Consider the following 18,396-nt stretch of genomic DNA (forward strand, 5'->3'; position numbering starts at 1 on the left):
CGGTTGTGTGTGTGTGGCTCTGAGGTTGTGTGTGTGTGTGTATGGCTCTGCGGTTGTGTGTGAGTGTGTGTGTGTGTGTGGCTCTGCGGTTGTGTGTGTGTGTGTGAGAGAGTGTGTGTGTGTGTGTGTGTGGCTCTGCGGTTGTGTGTGTGTGAGTGTGTGTGTGTGTGAGTGTGTGTGTGAGAGTGTGTGTGTGTGTGTGTGTGAGTATGTGTGTGAGTGTGAGTGTGTGTGTGTGTGTGTGTGTGGCTCTGCAGTTGTGTGTGAGTGTATGTTGTGTGCGTGTGTGTGAGTGTGTGTGTGTGGCTCTGAGGTTGTGTGTGTGTGTGGCTCTGCGGTTGTGTGTGTGTGTGTGTGTGTGTGTGTGTGTGAGAGTGTGTGTGTGTGTGAGTGTGAGTGTGTGTGTGTGTGTGGCTCTGCAGTTGTGTGTGAGTGTATGTTGTGTGTGTGTGTGTGTGTGAGTGTGTGTGTGTGGCTCTGCAGTTGTGTGTGAGTGTATGTTGTGTGTGTGTGTGTGTGTGAGTGTGTGTGTGTGGCTCTGCGGTTGTGTGTGAGTGTATGTTGTGTGTGTGTGTGTGTGTGTGTGTGTGTGTGTGTGTGTGTGTGTGCGCGCGCGCGTGTATGGCTCTGCGGTTGTATGTGAGTGTATGTTGTGTGTGTGTGTGTGTGTGAGTGTGTGTGTGTGTGTGTGGCTCTGCGGTTGTGTGTTCTGGTGATGATGGTGACAATGCTTCAGTTATGGGCCACTGAGCTTCACAGCCTGGTGCAGGGTGTAGGCCTCTAACGTACAGTAGGCTGGTGTTTAACACACCCGCTTAGAGCTTGTTTTCAGCAAAGGAGACAGATTGTGAGTGAGGCAAATGCATCTTCTCTCCCCTGCAGCTGGTATCATGGAGCCATCAGCCGGACGGATGCTGAGAACCTCCTGCGTCTGTGTAAAGAGGCCAGTTACCTGGTGAGGAACAGCGAGACCACCAAGAACGACTACTCCCTCTCGCTGAAGTAAGTGCCTTGTGCAGAGCCTGCCATCTTCCCACTCGTCTTGGGTTAGCACTGTCTAGACAGGTCCTCCCGCCAGCCACCACTGGGCTCGTCAGCGTACTTCACCATCAGAGATGTAGCTATGTACCACAGGTCGCCTCCTGTGGGCTCGGGACCTGGAACAGGGACAGGGACAGGGTGGAGGGCTCGGATCGGGGGAAGGAGAAAGAGTAGGTGGAGGCTGGGTTGGGATGGGATGGGGACAGGATTGCCGGCTGAGTGTTTCCCATGTCATCATCAGTAATGTAGTGAGATCAGAACAACACACACAAAATGCTCAAGGAATTCAACGGGTCAGGCAGCATCTATGGCAAAGAATAAACTGTTGACGTTTCAGGACAAGGCCCTTCAGCAAGACTGGAAAGGAAGTTTTTTGTTTATGGTTTTTCATAGATGCTATTGTATTTCTTTACTTTTTCCTGTAAATGCCTTGTCTTCTTTTGCACATTGCAGTTTTGTTTACGTATGGATGGCTTTTGGTAGATTCTTTTCCAGTCCAGATGAAGGGTCTTGGCCTGAAACATCAACTTTTTATTCATTTCCATCGATGCTGTCTGACCTACTGAATTCCTCCAGCATTGTGTGTGTGTCGCTCTGGATTTCCAGCATCTGCAGACTTTGCTGTGTTTATGATTTGGAGCTCACACACACACACACACACACGTATAGATGCACACACTGTGTATTGCACAAGGTTTTCAGTACCTCAGCATCTGTAGAAACTCCTCTGTCTCAGCCTGCTCAGTAGTTGCCCCACCCTAGGTGAGGTGGAGGGGAGGCTGGAGACTATTTTTATTCAATAATCCCAGAATTACACCCCTCCCCACCCAATTTCTTCCCCACTCATCCAGCTTTGGGAACTGTAAATCCATTCAGTGCAGAACTCGCAGGTTGAGCAGCATCTATGTAGGTAAAGGGAGACGATATTTCCTGATGGAGGGTTTCAACGTCACTTTACCTCCACAGGGTGTAACTGAGTGCCGTGGACTCACTGGGCCATGAGGGCCAGTTATCGTGCTGTATCTGTAAATACAGGTTGGAAGGGTGGAGATACATCTCTACCAAATAAGGTATAAGATGTTCGTTTCCTCTGCTAGCCTGCGGGTCACGCTTGGGCAAGGTGTAGCACCTGCTTAACCAACCCCCCCCCCCCCCCCCGATCAGGGACACCTGAAGCCATGGGATCAGATAGTGGACGGTCGTATGAGCAGCCAGTGCATATCACAATTCCTGGTTATGCTACCACTGACGCCAGGCAGACCATCTCTGAAGGGTATTGACAATGGCTGGGGTCACCTGCTTCTAAAGGCACTGCCCGGAAGAAGGCAATGCCAAACCAGTTCTGTAGAAAAATTTGCCAAGAACAGTCGTGGTTAAAGGTGATAATCACCTACATCATACGACACATGATGATGATGGTCTGTAAGTAAATAAATACACGAGTTATTTCAGGGCCAGAGAGCAGCCAGCTGCTTTTAGTGCCCTGACATGTAAGTAATTTGGCCTGGAATATTTGGAATTTAATTGTTGGTCAGAAAGGTTTGTAACTTCAGCAGATTCATCCTATAGAGTGGGAGCACAGAGTGCTTTAAGAGAAAGACATTTCCTGCACTTTAATGGCTTGTGATACCAGAGGGTAGTCACTGTCTACAAATGTTAGAGCTTCTTCCGAACTTCATTTGATCATTTCCTTTCTCCAGCTGTATAATGGAAACCCCTTTATATCAGTATGTGAAAGTCCTTAAGTACCAGCCCATCTGCCAAGTGCCATCGACCCGCACCTGGACCATAGCTTCCACACCCCTTTCATCCATGTACCTATTAGTTAGGGTGTCAAAGGTTACGGAGAAAAGGCAGAAGAATGGAATTGAGAGAGAAAATAAATCAGCCATGGCAGAGCGGACTTGATGGGCTGAATGGCCTAATTCTGCCCCTATATCTTATGGTCTCATGGTCCTGTTTTACAAACAAAATGTCAAAGTAAGCTTTTTAAACAAAGGGTTACATCAGTACTTTCCACCTTCAGTTAATAGCCTCAACCTCACCCTGTATACCCTCTTCTCAGAAAACTAAAGACGAGAGATTCTGCCGGTGCTGGAAATCGAGACACACACACACACACACACACACACACACACACACACACACACACACACACACACACACACACACACACACACACACACACACAAAATGCTGGAGGAGCTCAGCTGGGCAGGCAGCATCTATGGAAAGAAATAAAGAGTTGGTATTTCAGGCCATTTCTTTATTCCTTTCCATAGATGCTGTTGGACTTGCTGAGTTTCTCCAGCGTTTTGTATGTGTGTGCTATTCCGCTTCCTTCTCTGCCACAGGTAATGGCTGTTGCAGAAATAGATATAAACGCATGTGAAAATATTAATATCTGGTGCAGTCATTTATTTTGATTTCCATCCCGCGGATTAACAAAGACAGCAGTTCCCAGAGTTATTAGAAAATGGGAATTACATTGCTGTCTGCTCTGCCTCCCAAGAGACCAGCAACCGATCGGTTGGCATTTTCTCAGGAGACAGCACATCATGCTTACAGGACTGTATACAAGAGCTGACAATTCAGCCCTGTGTTGCTTCGAGGGGCTACGTGAGCTCCTGTGCATCCCCATCCTCGTTGCCTGTGAGCTAAATGTGAAATGACAGTGGTTTGGTGAAAATTGAAAAGCATATTTAAGGAGCGTGGGGAGGTAATATCATGTCACTGTGTAAAGAGATAGGGACCGGTGTCTGTGTGTTCAGGATTCAGTCGCTGTCCCATGCTTTCACCTCTCCCCCCGCTCCTTCTGTCCCCAGCTAGCCCAAGTCAGGAATTACCTCCCTTGTCCTTCACTCCTTGAACAGCAATTAGCTTCCGTTTGGTGCTTTGCTGCCGCCCCTGACCTTTCAGAGAGAGATGAAGATCCCCCAGGGTAAGGCAGAGATTGGTAACAGTGAAGGGATGACGTTCTTAGGGCTGTTTAGTTAGTGACTTCAGTTCATGCCTGACTGTGGGTTGCTTAACTCAGGGAGTGTCAGAGAAGTCCAGGTCCTAGTCTCATTCACTCGTCCAGACCACGGCTAGCGTAACGCAGTTACAGCACCAGCAACCCCGGTTCAATTCCCACTGTCGTCTGTAAGTAGCTTGTGCATTCTCCCGGTGACCGTGTGACTTTCCTCCGGGTGCCCTGGTTTCCTCCCACATCCCACTTACGGGTTAGTAGGCTAATTGTTCAGATGGGCGTAAATGGGCCAGAAGGGTCTGTTACCATGCTGTATCTAAATAAAATACAGGGTTTGAATGAACAAGGGAACAATAATAATCTGATCCCCCTTTGTTCCATTCAATCCCAAATCTCACCTCCCTTTTCACAATCTTAACGCTAATCTCTGGTTAGGCCCGGGCCAGAGTGGAGATTTAGCCCCCTTGAGGCAGGAAGGAGAACATGGTCACATGATCAATGGGGACATCACCTCATGAGTTATTGAGGGGCCATTTTACTTAATTAGACATACAGCACAATAGCAGGTATTTCCGGCTCAAAACACCCAGTTACACCCATGTGACCAATTAACCTACTAACCGGTACATCTTTGGACTGTGGGAGGAAACCGGAGCACCCAGAGGAAGCCCCATTGGTCACGGGGAGACCATAAGAGCCCTTTACAGACAACGGCTGGAAGAGAACCTGGCTTACTGGCGCCGTATTAGGGTGACGCTAACTGCTACACTACCGTGCCACCCCATTTTGCTTGTCAGCTGGCCTCAGGTCACCACAATACCTCAAGCTGCTGAGGCGGAGGGGTGCAGGAGTGAGGCCAGAGGTCACCTGGCAAAACTGTGAGTAATTATTGGTGGTAGAGAGAGGCAACACGGGAACAGGCACTTCGGCCCATCAGCCTGTACTTGGAGCTGGAGGGGCAGCAGAGTCGGGGCCTTTGGAAATGAGGAGGAACATTTTAAAATCAGTGCCTCAAAGGCTTCAAAAAAGCCATTTGGTAGCTGGGGTGCGCTGGCGTACTGTAAAGCTGAGAGGTTCTGTGGGATGTTTAATAATTGGAACAGATTTCCAATCTGTGTAAAGTATTTTTGCTGTCTAAGATTACAATTTGGCATCGATCGGCATCCACTAATGCAGCTGCCTGTAAATCATAAGTCTGCTCCCAATTCATTTCTCTCACGGTGTCTGTTCTAACTTCCATTGACATACCTCAGATGGTTTGGGATTGTTGGCCGTCAATCTGCTGTAAGTTGCATGATTACTATTGAACAGTCAGTGGAATAATACATGAGGCGTCAGTGACAGTCAGCTGTGTAGCTCCCTCAGCCTGAATCCTTATCCAGTCTCAAAGAAGACAATCTCACCACTCCCAGAGTCTCCAGCCAACAAGATAAATGTAAATCACTGCTGCGCTGTGGGAAACAAGGTATCCGAATCAGAATATCGAGATGTACAGCAAAATACAGTGATAGAGGTGTACAAAATTATGAGGCGTATAGATAGGGCAAATGCAAGCAGGCTTTTTCTGAATCTGTGTACAGGGAGATCCCATGTGGTGATTAATTAGATTATGAAGACACGTAGTCCCCTTTTATTGTCATTTAGTAATGCATGCATTAAGAAATGATACATTATTTCCTCCGGGGTGATATCACAAAACACAGGACAAACCAAGACTGAAAGAACTGACAAAACCACATAATTATAACATAAAGTTACAAACAGTGTAACAATACCATAACTTGTTGAAGAAGTCCGTGAGCACAGTAAAGTTCAAAGTTTTTCAAATGTCCCACATCTCACGCAGACGGAGAGAAGGAAGAAAAACTCTCCCTGCCATGCCGACCACAATCCGACTCTGAGTCATCCGAAAACTTCGAGCTCTGATCTGCTCCCCGACACCGAGTACTGAGCGCCATCTCTGCCGAAAGATTCGACCTCCTTCTCGGTCGCCAAAAGCAGGCAAGGCCGGGGATTTTGAGGCCTACCCTCCGAAAGATTCCCGACCACACAGTAACAACAGCAGCAGACGGGCATTTCAGAAATTTCTCTAGATGTTCCTCTGTGCTTTCACGTCCATTCTCCATCAAATCAGAATTGTCCATGGCCCCGATTTAACAGATACGATATCATTTTTCACCGGAGAGCTGCGCACGCGCGGCGCGCTGCCATCTTCTCCTCCCACCGATGACCAGTTTGGTACAATTCACACTGCTCCTCTTCGACATTGTGTAATGGGATCCGTTACACGCAAACAAGATGGTGTTCAATCTAACAGGCGGCACGGGCGCATAGCGGTCAGTGCAATGCTTTATAGCACCGGCGATCAGGTTCAATTTCTGCCGCCGTCCGCAGAGAGTTTGTATGTTCTCCCCTTGACCACCTGGATTTCCTCTGCAGGCTCAGGTTTCCCCCACATCCCAGGAAGATGTGCGGGTGAGGGTGAGTAAGTTGGCGCTGGAAGTGTGGCAATACCTCCAGCAAATCCTTGGAGTGTGTTGGTCATTGATGCTAAACGACGCCTTTAGAGTCATTGAGTCATAGAAAAGTGCAACACAGAAACAGGCCCTTTGGCCTATCTAGTCCGTGCTAAACTATTTAAACTGGCTACTCCCATTGACCTGCATTGGGACCATAGCCCTCCATATCCCTATCATCCACGTACCTATCCAAGCTACTCTTAAACATTGAAATCGAGCTCACGTGCACCACTTGTGCTGGCAGCTCGTTCCACATGCTCACGACCCTCTGAGTGAAGAAGTTTCCCCTCAGGTTCCCCTTAAACTTTTAACCTTTCAGTCTTAACCAACGACCTCTGGTTGTAGTCCCACCCAGCCCCAGTGGGAGAAGCCTGCTTGCATTTGCTCTATACCTCTGTCATTGTATTTCACTGTATATTTCAATATTTTGATGTAAACGTGACAAATAAAGCTACTCTTTGTCTTTAACGTCACACTCATGTGGAAGTCCTTAAGTACCAGCCCATCTGCCAAGTGCCTCTGAGTGATGAAGTTCCCCCTCAGCTTCCCCTTAAATATTTCACCTTACACCTTTAACCGATGACCTCTAGTTCTAGAATTCCTCACTGTGACACCAAACAGGCACCACTTTAATCCTCAGACCCCCTTTGACACACTGACACCCATTGTATTGCCTTGGGACCACTTCATCCTGGGACCCCCTACTTAGAATCTCTTTCCTCCTCCAGGAACCATTTCCTGCCCCGGAACATCCCTCCCCCCTCAACTACTGTCCTTGAACCCCTTTGACTCTTGGATCACTTTATCTCTACATAGATCTTATACCTCTTTAATGTTGTAAGACCCTCCGCCTCCCTTTCCATTTTGATACCTTGACTCTAGAATTTCTTCATTTCCCAGAAGATTCGGACACTGTCCTGACAGCCTTTTGTCTCAGGTCTCCTTTTCTGACCTGTGGCTACTGAACTCCCCAGCTTAAGCCTGTGTGATTGCAGACTGATACAAATAGAAGCAGGCAACCAGGTTCTGAATGAAATCTACTTCAGTGGTTGATGGTTTACACTAAACACATCAGTAATGCATCTTTAATGAAGCTCCCTAGTATCAGATGCCGGCACATTGAGGGAATCCAATTGAAATTAATAAGCTTTATATAACACAGGTTATGGCTTCTGAAATTAATTTATGTGCAAGTTGCAGTGGTTTGTGCCCTGTATTAAGAGGCGTGTTGGTTCAATCTGGTTTCTCTTTCAAGAATTTATAGCAATGCCAAAGGGATGTTGGCTTTTATCTAAATGGTGTTTTATCTGAGCTGAAAGATTGTCTTAGCTTCTCTCCTGTGCTTTCTGAGTTAAAAAATACATTTTGTTTTATTTTGCTTACCCCGCAGTCTCTCAGCTCCTCCATCTCTCGATCGTTGTAGTAGTTTATTTCTGTCACTCCCCGCTCACATCTGTATTCTGTTCTTTTCTGTCTCCCTTGCTCTGCCTGAGGAGGAATTTCTTTAGCCAGTAGGTGGTGAATCTGTGGAATTCATTGGCACAGATGGCTGTGGAGGCCAAGTCTTTGGGTCTTTAGGCAGTGACTAGTGGGGTACCGCAAGGCTCAGTGCTGGGACCGCAGCTATTTACAATATACATTAATGATTTAGATGAAGGGATTAAAAGTAACATTAGCAAATTTGCAGATGACACAAAGCTGGGTGGCGGTGTGAAATGTGAGGAGAATGTGACGAGAATGCGACGAGAATGCAGGGTGACTTGGACGGGTTGGGTGAGTGGGCAGATGCAGTTTAATGTGGATAAATGTGAGGCAAGAACAGGAAGGCAGATTAGTATCTGAATGGTGTCAAGTTAGGAAAAGGGGAAGTACAACGAGATCTAGGTGTCCTTGTTCATCAGTCACTGAAAGTAAGCATGCGGGTATAGCGGGTAGTGAAGGAAGCTAATGGCATGGCAGGACTGTCAAGTGTCGAAAGGTTGGAGTGACTGGGGTTGTATACACTGGAATTTAGAAGGATGAGAGGGGATCTGATTGAAACATATAAGATTATTAAGGGATTAGATATGCTAGAGGCAGGAAACATGTTCCCAATGTTGGGGGAGTCTAGAACCAGAGGCCACAGTTTAAGAATAAGGGCTAGAGCATTTAGAACAGAGTTGAGAAAAAACTTTTTCACCCAGAGGGTCGTGGTTCTGTGGAATGCTCTGCCTCAGAAGGCAGTGGAGGCCAATTCTCTGGATTCTTTCAAAAAAGAGTTAGATAGAGCTCTTAAAGATAGTGGAGTAAAGGAATATGGGGAGAAGGCAGGAAAAGGGTACTGATTGTGGATGATCAGCCATGATCACAGTGAATGGTGGTGCTGGCTCAAAGGGCTGAATGGCCTACTCCTGCATCTATTGTCTATATTTAAAGTGGAGGTTAATAGGAACTAGATTATAAGGGTGCTAAAGGTTAGGGGGAGAAGACAGAAGAATGAGGTTGAGAGGGATAATAAATCAGCCATGATTTATTATCCCTTAGCATTCTTGATGGGCCAAATGGTCCAATTCTGTTCCTATGTCTTAAGGTCTCTCTCTCTCTCTCTCTCTCTCTCTCTCTCTCTCTCTCTCTCTCTCTCTCTCTCTCTCTCTCTCACTCACCAACACACTGAATCTCATACCTTATCTGTTCTCTCTTTCTGTCCCCCCTCCCTCCCTCCCTCCCTCCCTTTCTCTCTCTCTCTCTCTCTCTCACACTCCTCACTCTCACTCTCACTCACTCACCATCACACTGGATCTCATACCTCATCTGTTCTCTGTCCCCCCCTCCCCTATTTTGTGCTCTCTCTCTCTTACTCTCTTTCTCACTCTCTCTCACTCCCACTCTCTCTCTCCCTCACTCCTCACTCTCTCTCTCTCTCACTCACTCACTATCACACTGGATCTCATACTTCCTCTGTTCTCTCTTTCTGTTCCCCCCCTTTCCCCACCTATTTTGCTCTCTCTCCCCCTCCTTCTCTCTCCCTCTCTCCCTTCTTCTCTATCACTCCCTCCCTCTGCCTCCCTCTCTCCCTCCCTTTCTGTCTTTAACTCACCATCACACTGGACCTCATACCTCTGCTCTTTCTTTCTGTCCCCCCCCACCATTTTGCTCCCTCTCTCCTCTCTCTCTTTCTCTCACTCTCTGTTTACCCTCTCCTTGTCCCCTATATTTCTCTTCCTCTCTCATTTACCATGTGAGATATATGCAGATTTTATTCCGATACCAGCTGCCTGTCTTGAATGCAGTTTGCATATAAATTACTTACTTAAAATACAATTATAGCCACTCAGATGGTGTAACCGAAAGGGTTGGGCAAGTAATTACAGAGCCTCTCCTTCGGGCAATTGCACGGCTGATGGCGAGGGTAACCGACAGGTTGAGGTGCCCTTGAATTTGATGATCTGTGCCCTCTCTGAACCACTTGCCCCAGCTATTAAAGGGTGAACAGTCAGAGGGAATGACTGTCTCTCCTGCTCCAGCAACTAAGGATTGTAGATGGACAGTGGGATCCTTCATTTAAGAAAGTCTACCTTTTTTCCCAGTCTCTAGAAGTTCTGTTTTTTTTTTCTGGTCCCAGTTTAATGGAGGTGCCATCACTGTTTCACCGAATATGAATCTGGATCAGACTGCTTTTAAAGTTCTGCACACAGTTTGGGGCTCAATCTCATGTGGAAAACAGTGCAAGGAATGATCTGTAATTCCACTCCCTATTCCCATCTTAAGAAAGCAAGAGGAAGACAAAGACAAATGATGATGGAGACAGCCGCCAGTGAATTGGAAATGAACACCAATGAATTGATCCACTTGACCCGAAACAGGAGTGTGTGGGCCATGGCAGTCAAAGCTCAAACTGGGCATGGCACCTGATGATGATGATGATGATTCCTATCTTGACATGTTGGTCCATAGCCTCCTCTATTGCCACATGAGGCCACTGTCAGGTGTAGGAGGAACACCTCATATTATGAATAATCTCTTCTTGGGCTTCTGTAATTGCCAGCTGCCCTGAGTCCTAGGTCATCTTATATCAGCACGGTGGAAACCTGCGTCAAGGCACACAGGAGGTCTATCCGTTTGGGTTACCGGGAAAACTTGCTGGTGGCAGAACATTGCATTCACATTGGATTGACTTCAACGCCGCAAAACTACTAGCCACGCCACTGGCTTTTGGAGCCGCCTGGTAAAGGAAGCCATTGAAGTAAAAGTGGCGGGAAAGAATTTTAACGAAGACAAATGTCTCGCTCTAAAGTAAGAATTGGAATTTGATTGTAAACAAAGTGGGACAGCGGAAACCTGATTGGATGAGGTCGAACCAATCAGAAGGGATGGGTGACGGGGGTATAACTATTACTGGACTAGATGGCAAAGTTTGACATTGAAGTGTTGGTTAAAATCTACACTTGTACCCAGCTGGAAGCCTGTGAAGAGTTGATTTGTTATCTATGCCGGGAAAGCACTAGACCCTTTTTGCCTCATATTATGTCTGGGTAACTTGACAGCACGAACGTCAATTTCTCCAACTTCCAGTAAATTCTACTCCTCCCCTACTCCCTTTTCCCATTTCCCACTCCGGTTACCCTCTCATTCCCTCCCTTCTCCTCACCTGCCTATCACTTCCCTCTGGTGCCCCTCCTCCTTCCCTTTCTCCCATGGTCCACTCTCCTCTCCTGTCAGATTCTGTCTTCAGCCCTTTGCCCGTTCCCGTATCATCTCCCAGCTTCTTCATCCCCAACTCCCCCACCCACCTGCCTTCTCCCTCACCTGTCTTCGCCTATCACTTGATAGGCTTGTAATCCTTCCCCTCCCAGCACCCCCTAATTCTGACTTCTCGCCCCACACCTTCATTTCCAGTCCCGAGAAAGGACCTCGCCTGTTTATTCCACTCCGTAGACACTGCCTGACCCGCTGAGTTCCTCCAGCATTTTGTGCATGTGTTACTCTGGGTTTCTAGCATCTGCGGAACCTCTTGTGTTAAAGAAAGATATTTACAAGGATGGAACCAGAACATTAGAATATAAAAATATCTCACCAGTTAGCCCCTCAAGCTGTCATGCCATTCAGCAAAATCGTGGCTAAGTCTCTGTCTCCACTCTATCTGATTACTTGACACTGCTGCAAGGATATTTTCATTGCATGGATACGTATCAGTTGTGCATGTGAAGTAAATTGGACTTAGAGTTTGATCCCCAAGTCTTGTACAGTATCAGCCTTGGATACAATGACTTAAGAGAGATTGCCACTACAGCAGCTGGTGGATTTAAAATAATTAAATAGAGGGGAAAAAAGCTACCAATTAAAAATAACGGCAGCTCATAAATACTAACCGTGGAATGGGTGGGTTGTTGTAAGTGCCCATCTGGTTGGTGCACGTTGTCTCATACCGAGCAGAGTCTCCACTGCCCTGTGGTGTTGGCGCTCCAGACTCAAAAGCTGGTGTGATTACAATGCCATACACACAGAAACTGCCAGTGAAATCCCACTTCACCACCATTGATTTACACTTAATAACTCTCTGCTGCGTCCTTATTGAAATTCCCATAATGAGAGTGGATAATTTATCAGTGGCGTTGATGGAGAGGATAGATATTTCAGGGTTTTTCTGTTCTTGAAATGAAGCTAAGTAATCCTAACGTCATGGCATGGACAGTTTAATATCTCGCCTGTAGGACAACTCTCCCTCAGTATCACCCCCCAACAGAGTGACCCTCCCACTGTACCCCCCCACAGTGAAACTCTCCCTCAGTATCACCTCCCACAGAGTGACCCTCCCACTGTACCCCCCATACCCCCCACAGTGAAACTCTCCCTCAGTATCACCCCCCACACAGAGTGACCCTCCCACTGTACCCCCCATACCCCTCACAGTGAAACTCTCCCTCGGTATCACCCCCCCCACAGAGTGACCCTCCCACTGTACCCCCCACAGTGTAAATAATTGTTTAGTATCTCTCCTCTGACAGCGTGACTCTCCCTCAGTACCACCCCTTTGTTTCACAAAACTATAAAAGTTTATTTACACAACAAATACATAAAGTATAAACATTCAGTATTTACAAGACAGTGAATAAATTCAAATTAGAACATGATTATTACTATCTACAAAACGGTCAATTCCCTTGGGGGGGGAGGGCTACCACTCCCGAAAGTTCCCCACTGTAGCCTTTGTGACTGCATGCTTCCGCTCCAAGAATAGCCAGGCTTGAACGTATTCCGGAAGAGTCAGCCCTGGCAGAGCCCTCTACTTTCCACCGCCTACACCTGTGAATGGGCAACTTGGCCAGGCCCCAGAGCAAGTCCACCAGCAGATTCTGCTCGCAACCCGCCCCCTCCGTATACAAGGAGCGCGGGGCTGAACTGCAACCAGAAGTGAGCAGCAGCCCCTTCAAACACTCAAACAGGAGCTGCAGCCTCTCACTCTTCACATCAGCGTGGTACACTGACTGCTCCCAGCCACAGAATGGACAGATGGACGGGACATCAGTGGACCTGCTTAAAGTCCTGTTGCATGGTACTGCCCGATGCAACACCTTCTATCCGAGGTCCCCGATGTACAGGGGAAAGACCCCTGCACTGGGGATCTCCTCCGCAGCCAGAACCTCTCCACTTCCTCGACACCCAGTGTGATAGGATGGGGATCAGTCCCCCACGCAGTCAGGGCACCGTCCCCCACCAGCATGGGAGCACCATGTCTGGACGAGATTAGGCACCATACCCTCAACAGCTCTCAGTAAAAGCGAGGCAGTTCCCTCGGAGCGGCACGGCTGATTCTGCCCGCCGCAAGCCGCTTGCCCTCCTGCAGGCAGTGACCCGGCAGCATCGACAGTGTGTGCCATCTCAGAGGGTGGTCACTTTACAGGTATCTCTGCAGGGTATGAGGCAGAGAGCCGCCAGCTGGGTGCACACACACCAACGACTGACCGACTTCTGCAATCGAAAGACTCAGCAGGGACCCAATGCCTCCTGTTGCCCCAGAGGTCCACCAGCCTCCTCTGGGTCCTGGAGACTAAAGCAGTGGGCAGGACTAAAGTAATCAGTCGGTACCATATAATGGAGGTGACCAGCTGATGTATAAATAATGCCCTTCCTTGGTATGAGATCGCATGAAGGGGGCCTGACTAGTGTCCCAGTCAGGCAGAGATCTTTGTCTCCAAATCCCACCAGTTCGCTGGCCAGGCCTCCTCTATTGATCTCAGATAGACCTGCAGGTAGAGGAGGTGCATGGTGCTCAACCAAAGGGTCTCAACCCCTCTGGTAGGGACTCCACCTGCCACTGACCCACCAAGAGGCCCGCACTCTTCTCCTAGTCGACCCTTGCAGAGGATGCAGCCGAGAAGACCCGCTGGCAGTCTCACATCCTCTGCAAGTCAACAGGGTCAGTGACCATGAGAAGGACGTCATCGGTGTAAGCCAAGAGGATGACCTCCATTCCTAGTTTGTATAGAACCAAACCCGTTAACCTCTTACGGACAAGGCACAGGAATGGATGCACGCAAACTGAGTACAACTGCTCCAACATGGAGCACTCCCAACACCCCCCCCCCCCAAAGCACAAGGGCGCTGCCAAGGACCCACTGCACGCTGCACTCGACAGCACTCTACAACAGTTGGACGTGGGCAACAAGATGCTGACCACCCTGACAAACGCCTTCTCTTGGTCAAGGGAGAGAAAGACGACTGACAGACCAGCCTCTCGGCACATGTAAATCAGGTCCCAGCCAAGGTGGATATTGTCCTGAATGGTCTGCCCTGGGACTGGGTAGGACTTGTAACTCTCGCTTCGGTTAGCGGCTTAATATAGGGGGTGATAGCCCCCAGCCCGGCCAAACTTAAGAAATATAGTTTGGGTGGATGTTGCACGATGTGTCCCCTGTTACAAATCAGTACCCTGAAATAATAAACAGTACACAATATGCGATTAAACCATTAAGCTTTATAATTCTTACTTTGACTATATGGTTAGTAGAGAAACGAAATAAAAGGAAAAGAGGGCCCAATCTTATTAAACAGTCTGTTGCGCAAAGTTGGAGCTCACTGATAAGTCAATCGTCCACCATCGACCTCCTCCGATCGTCACTGCCCTTCTGACCCTCGGTCCTAGTCCACCCCGTCCGGTGGTGTACCAACTCTCTCCATTTGCGTCTTCTCTCCTCATCTCTCCCCGGCAAAAGCCCGCGAAAAATCTACTTCCAGATTCACAAGACAGAGCAACAAAATCCTGATTGGCTAACATGCATAACCATAGTCCTGTTATCACCAGCCATAACCCAAACATTGCTGCTACAGAGAAACCGTTACCTCAGCACTGAACATTACAGAGAAGCCATTTCATTAGCCTTAGCAGTGAAACATTACAGAGAAGCAATTACAGCGCGTTACAGACTGATCAGGGTGGACCATCTGAGCCAGCATGGAGCCCAGACGATTGACCATTGCCCAGGCAAAGATTTTGTACTCTGCGCAGAGGAGAGATACTGGGCGCCAATTCCTTAGGCAACAGAGATCTCCCTTCTTAGGCAGCAGGGCTACAGCTGCTCTGCGCCAGGAGAGAGGCATCTCACCTGTCTCCAGGCTTTCCCCCAGTACCCCTGCATAATCTGCCCCCAGGATGGCCCAGAAGGCCCGGAGAAATTCAGCAGTCAGACCATCAGTCCCGGGGCTTGCCTCTCGGGTTGAGGACACTAGTCAGCTGCACCAAAGATAGCGGTGCATCAAGCTACACAGCACTCCCAGGGCTAACCCTTGGCAAGTCCTCCCACTGAGCCCAGCATGCATCCTCACTGCACGGGTCAGTCGAGAATACAGCCTCATAAAAGGAATGGACTTCCACAACAATTCTTGCTGGATCCGTGACGGAGGAGCCACCCTCTGCAGGATCTCCATGAGCTGCCTGCGGACACCCCCTCCCCTTCTCGACAGAGTAGAAGAAGGCTGAGGTGTGAGCCAGGTCCTGCGGCATCTGGACCCGCAACCTCACGTAAGCACCTCGGGACCTCTCGAGCTGCAGGTGCCTCAGCGCCTCCTTCATCCTCTAGTACTCATCCCAGAGGGGCTGGTCTCCAGTGGTCAGCCTCAGCAGGGACTCTGAGTCAATCAGCTCCTTCTCAAGCCGAGTGATCCTGAACATCTGTCACTTGGTCGACCTGCAAGCATATTCCTGGCAGAACGGTCAGATGTGAGCCTTGCCCACATCCCACCAGAGCCCCACGGAGGGGAAACTCCCCCGTCCTTCCTGCCAGGTCCTCCAAAACTGACAGAACGAATCCCGGAAATGGCCACCTGCCAGCAGCTGGTTGTTGAAATGCCAGTTCATGGACCCCACCCGTGCAGGCAGCACATTCAGCTCCACCCACACCAGGTGGTGGTCTGAGCACACAACCGGCCGCATGGAGGCGGCTGACACCCAGGAGACATGCGCCCTGGAGGTGTACAGTTGATCGGTCTGCGAGCACCTACCCCCTCTGTACCTCCTTGAGATTGCACAGAGGTCAGAGTGAAGGCTCTGCCAGGCATCGACCAAATCAGAGGATACGAGCAACTCCCTTAACTTTCTTACTGATGCTCGACTACACCGGGGACCTCGAGGGTGCAATTGAAATGACTTCCCAGGATAAAGCACTTGCTACAATAATGGACCAAGGCAACACAGACACTTCTTGGAACAGGCGCGATTGCATCGGGCCGGGCTCAGGGGAGTAAACATTTACAGAATGCATTGGCACGCCGTCCTGGCACACAGCGTGGTGAAGTAGGCGGCCTGGCACGAGTTCCTGAACCTGCAATATCTCAGGCTGGAAAGAAAAGGGCCAACAAGATGGCCACCCCACTGGATGTGGAGCTGAGGTGGTTCATGGGGACGCCTCCTCGCCATTCCGGGAGCCAGGTAGATTCGTCTACTGGAACGGTGTGGGTTTCCTGCTGGAAGGTCACCGCACATCTCCCGTCCCAGAGGACAGACAGATGGCAGAGTCTGCTGAGAGTCCCCCTACTGTCATTGACACTAAGTGTTGCAACACATAACTTCATAATGCACTTTATTGCGACCTCTCACCAGAGCCCCTGGGAGAAAGAGCAGAGCTCTCCTTCAAGCCCTCTCCCATCTTCACCCTGCAACTGTTCTCCAGGGACACCAGGAGTCTCTTGAACTGATGCCTCTCCTTGTGGGTCACTTCAGCTCCCCTCCCCTTATTTTGGAGGAGCGTGCGGATAGACTGAATGACCCCTCCCAGACCCGACCAGTGATCAGTGGCCAACCGGACCTTGAAAGGTTTCCTCCAGTAATCCCGCATGAACTGCAGGATCTCCTCCAGAGAGAGGGGCTGTGACTCGGTGCTGGGATCCAGCCCGCCTGCCATTTCAGCTTCAAAAGGGTCCCCCTCCTCCCCCTCACCATGTCCAATGCTGTCATCATCCTCCAAGCAGTCATCATCTCCCCACTCCTCACCATGGCCCTAACAGGAGACCCGATCCCCGGGACCGGTGACAGAGGAAGGCCTCGCCACCTCCAGATCCAGAATTCCTCCCCCAGCCAGTATACCAGCTTGCTGGGCCACACACATCTCCACACCCTTGTCACCCTCCCCAGAAACAGCATGAGACGAGTCCCCAACCTTTCACCCCCTGGGACGCCTTCCTGATTAGCTGCACAGGATGGCGCACCAGGGTTGTTCCGGTTCCCCTCGAGGACTAAACACTCCCCACAGGGCACGGCCTCAACTGAGGCAACAATCTGGGAAACCAATCCCACTGGTGACCCTGTACCCTCGGGCAACCCCCCCCCCATCCTACAGGGCTTTGCCCCTCCCCAGGGAATACGCACTCCGAGAGCACAGTCTCAACTGAAGGGAAGTCTGCCCCCCACATGGCCCCCCTACAGTGGGAACGCTCACCAGCCTGGAGGGGGCATGTTCAGGAGGTGCCACCCCAGCAGAGGGCCCCTGTATGACAGGGCTGTCCTCCAGCTCCGAGTGGACATACTCTGTGCATATGGCCTTTACTAGGGGTAAATCCTCCTCCTCGTCCTCTTGTGGCCCTTGATCTCCAGTCACAGGGGACACATCCTTCTGTCGTTTCAGGCCACAGATACGCTGAGGCACACTGACCTCCTTTTCAGAGGCGTCCTCAGTCTCTGGCTCCACTTCCCCTCCCCGAATTCCCCAGGCTCTTGCTGGGTTTCGAGAGCCACAGGGCCCTCGGGGCTTGATTCAACAGCAGCAATCTGCTTCTTCTCCTTTTTCCCCTTCCTGCCCGCCACCTGAACCCACCCCTCACCATCATTCGCACCGTGCCCAACCCTGCCTTCCACAGCCGATGGCATGGTGGGGTGACAGGGGGAGGGGCACCAGGAGGGGTTTCAGTGGAGGAAAGCCCAGCCGTATCACCCTGTGCCTCCGAGCCCGAGTTGGCAGCCTTCTGAAAATGCCCAAACTTTTTACAGGCATGGCACCCTGGGCGACCCATAGCCCATGGGATGGTATAGTATTGCCCCTCAAAGTAAACCTGAAGCTGCCCCTCGGCATCCCCAGCCTGCTCCAGCTGCATGAGCAGACGGCGCTGGAATGAGAATAGGAGCTCATAACCCCACGGAGGTGCCCTGTACCGTATCGGGGTTACTTTCGATTGTACCTCGCCAATGGAGTGCAGGTAGGGGAAGAGGGCTGTGTCAGGGATATGGAGGTGGACGTCTGAGAGCATCCCCATCTGCATGGGGGCCAGCACTGACTCCAGCTGTGTATAGCTGTGTATAAACCCTCCCCACCCTTAATCCCTGACTCAGGGCCAAAACATACCCCCCGCCGACTTCAAAACCACTGACACATTAATGCCCTCATGGCTTCCAAGAAT

At 49.8% G+C, this 18,396-nt stretch overlaps 1 protein-coding gene across 1 annotated transcript in view; it reads left to right on the forward strand.

Annotated features, from left to right (window-relative positions):
- The window catches only part of LOC140212165 (SH2 domain-containing adapter protein F-like), a 263,486-nt gene that overhangs the window by 204,211 nt on the left and 40,879 nt on the right, over positions 1–18,396 (forward strand). Inside the window, 1 exon segment of the mRNA XM_072282800.1 lies at positions 883–1,002. Coding sequence (XP_072138901.1) covers positions 883–1,002 — 120 coding nt within the window.

This window comes from Mobula birostris, chromosome 18 (assembly GCF_030028105.1).
Source record: "Mobula birostris isolate sMobBir1 chromosome 18, sMobBir1.hap1, whole genome shotgun sequence".
Lineage (NCBI taxonomy): Eukaryota > Metazoa > Chordata > Chondrichthyes > Myliobatiformes > Myliobatidae > Mobula > Mobula birostris.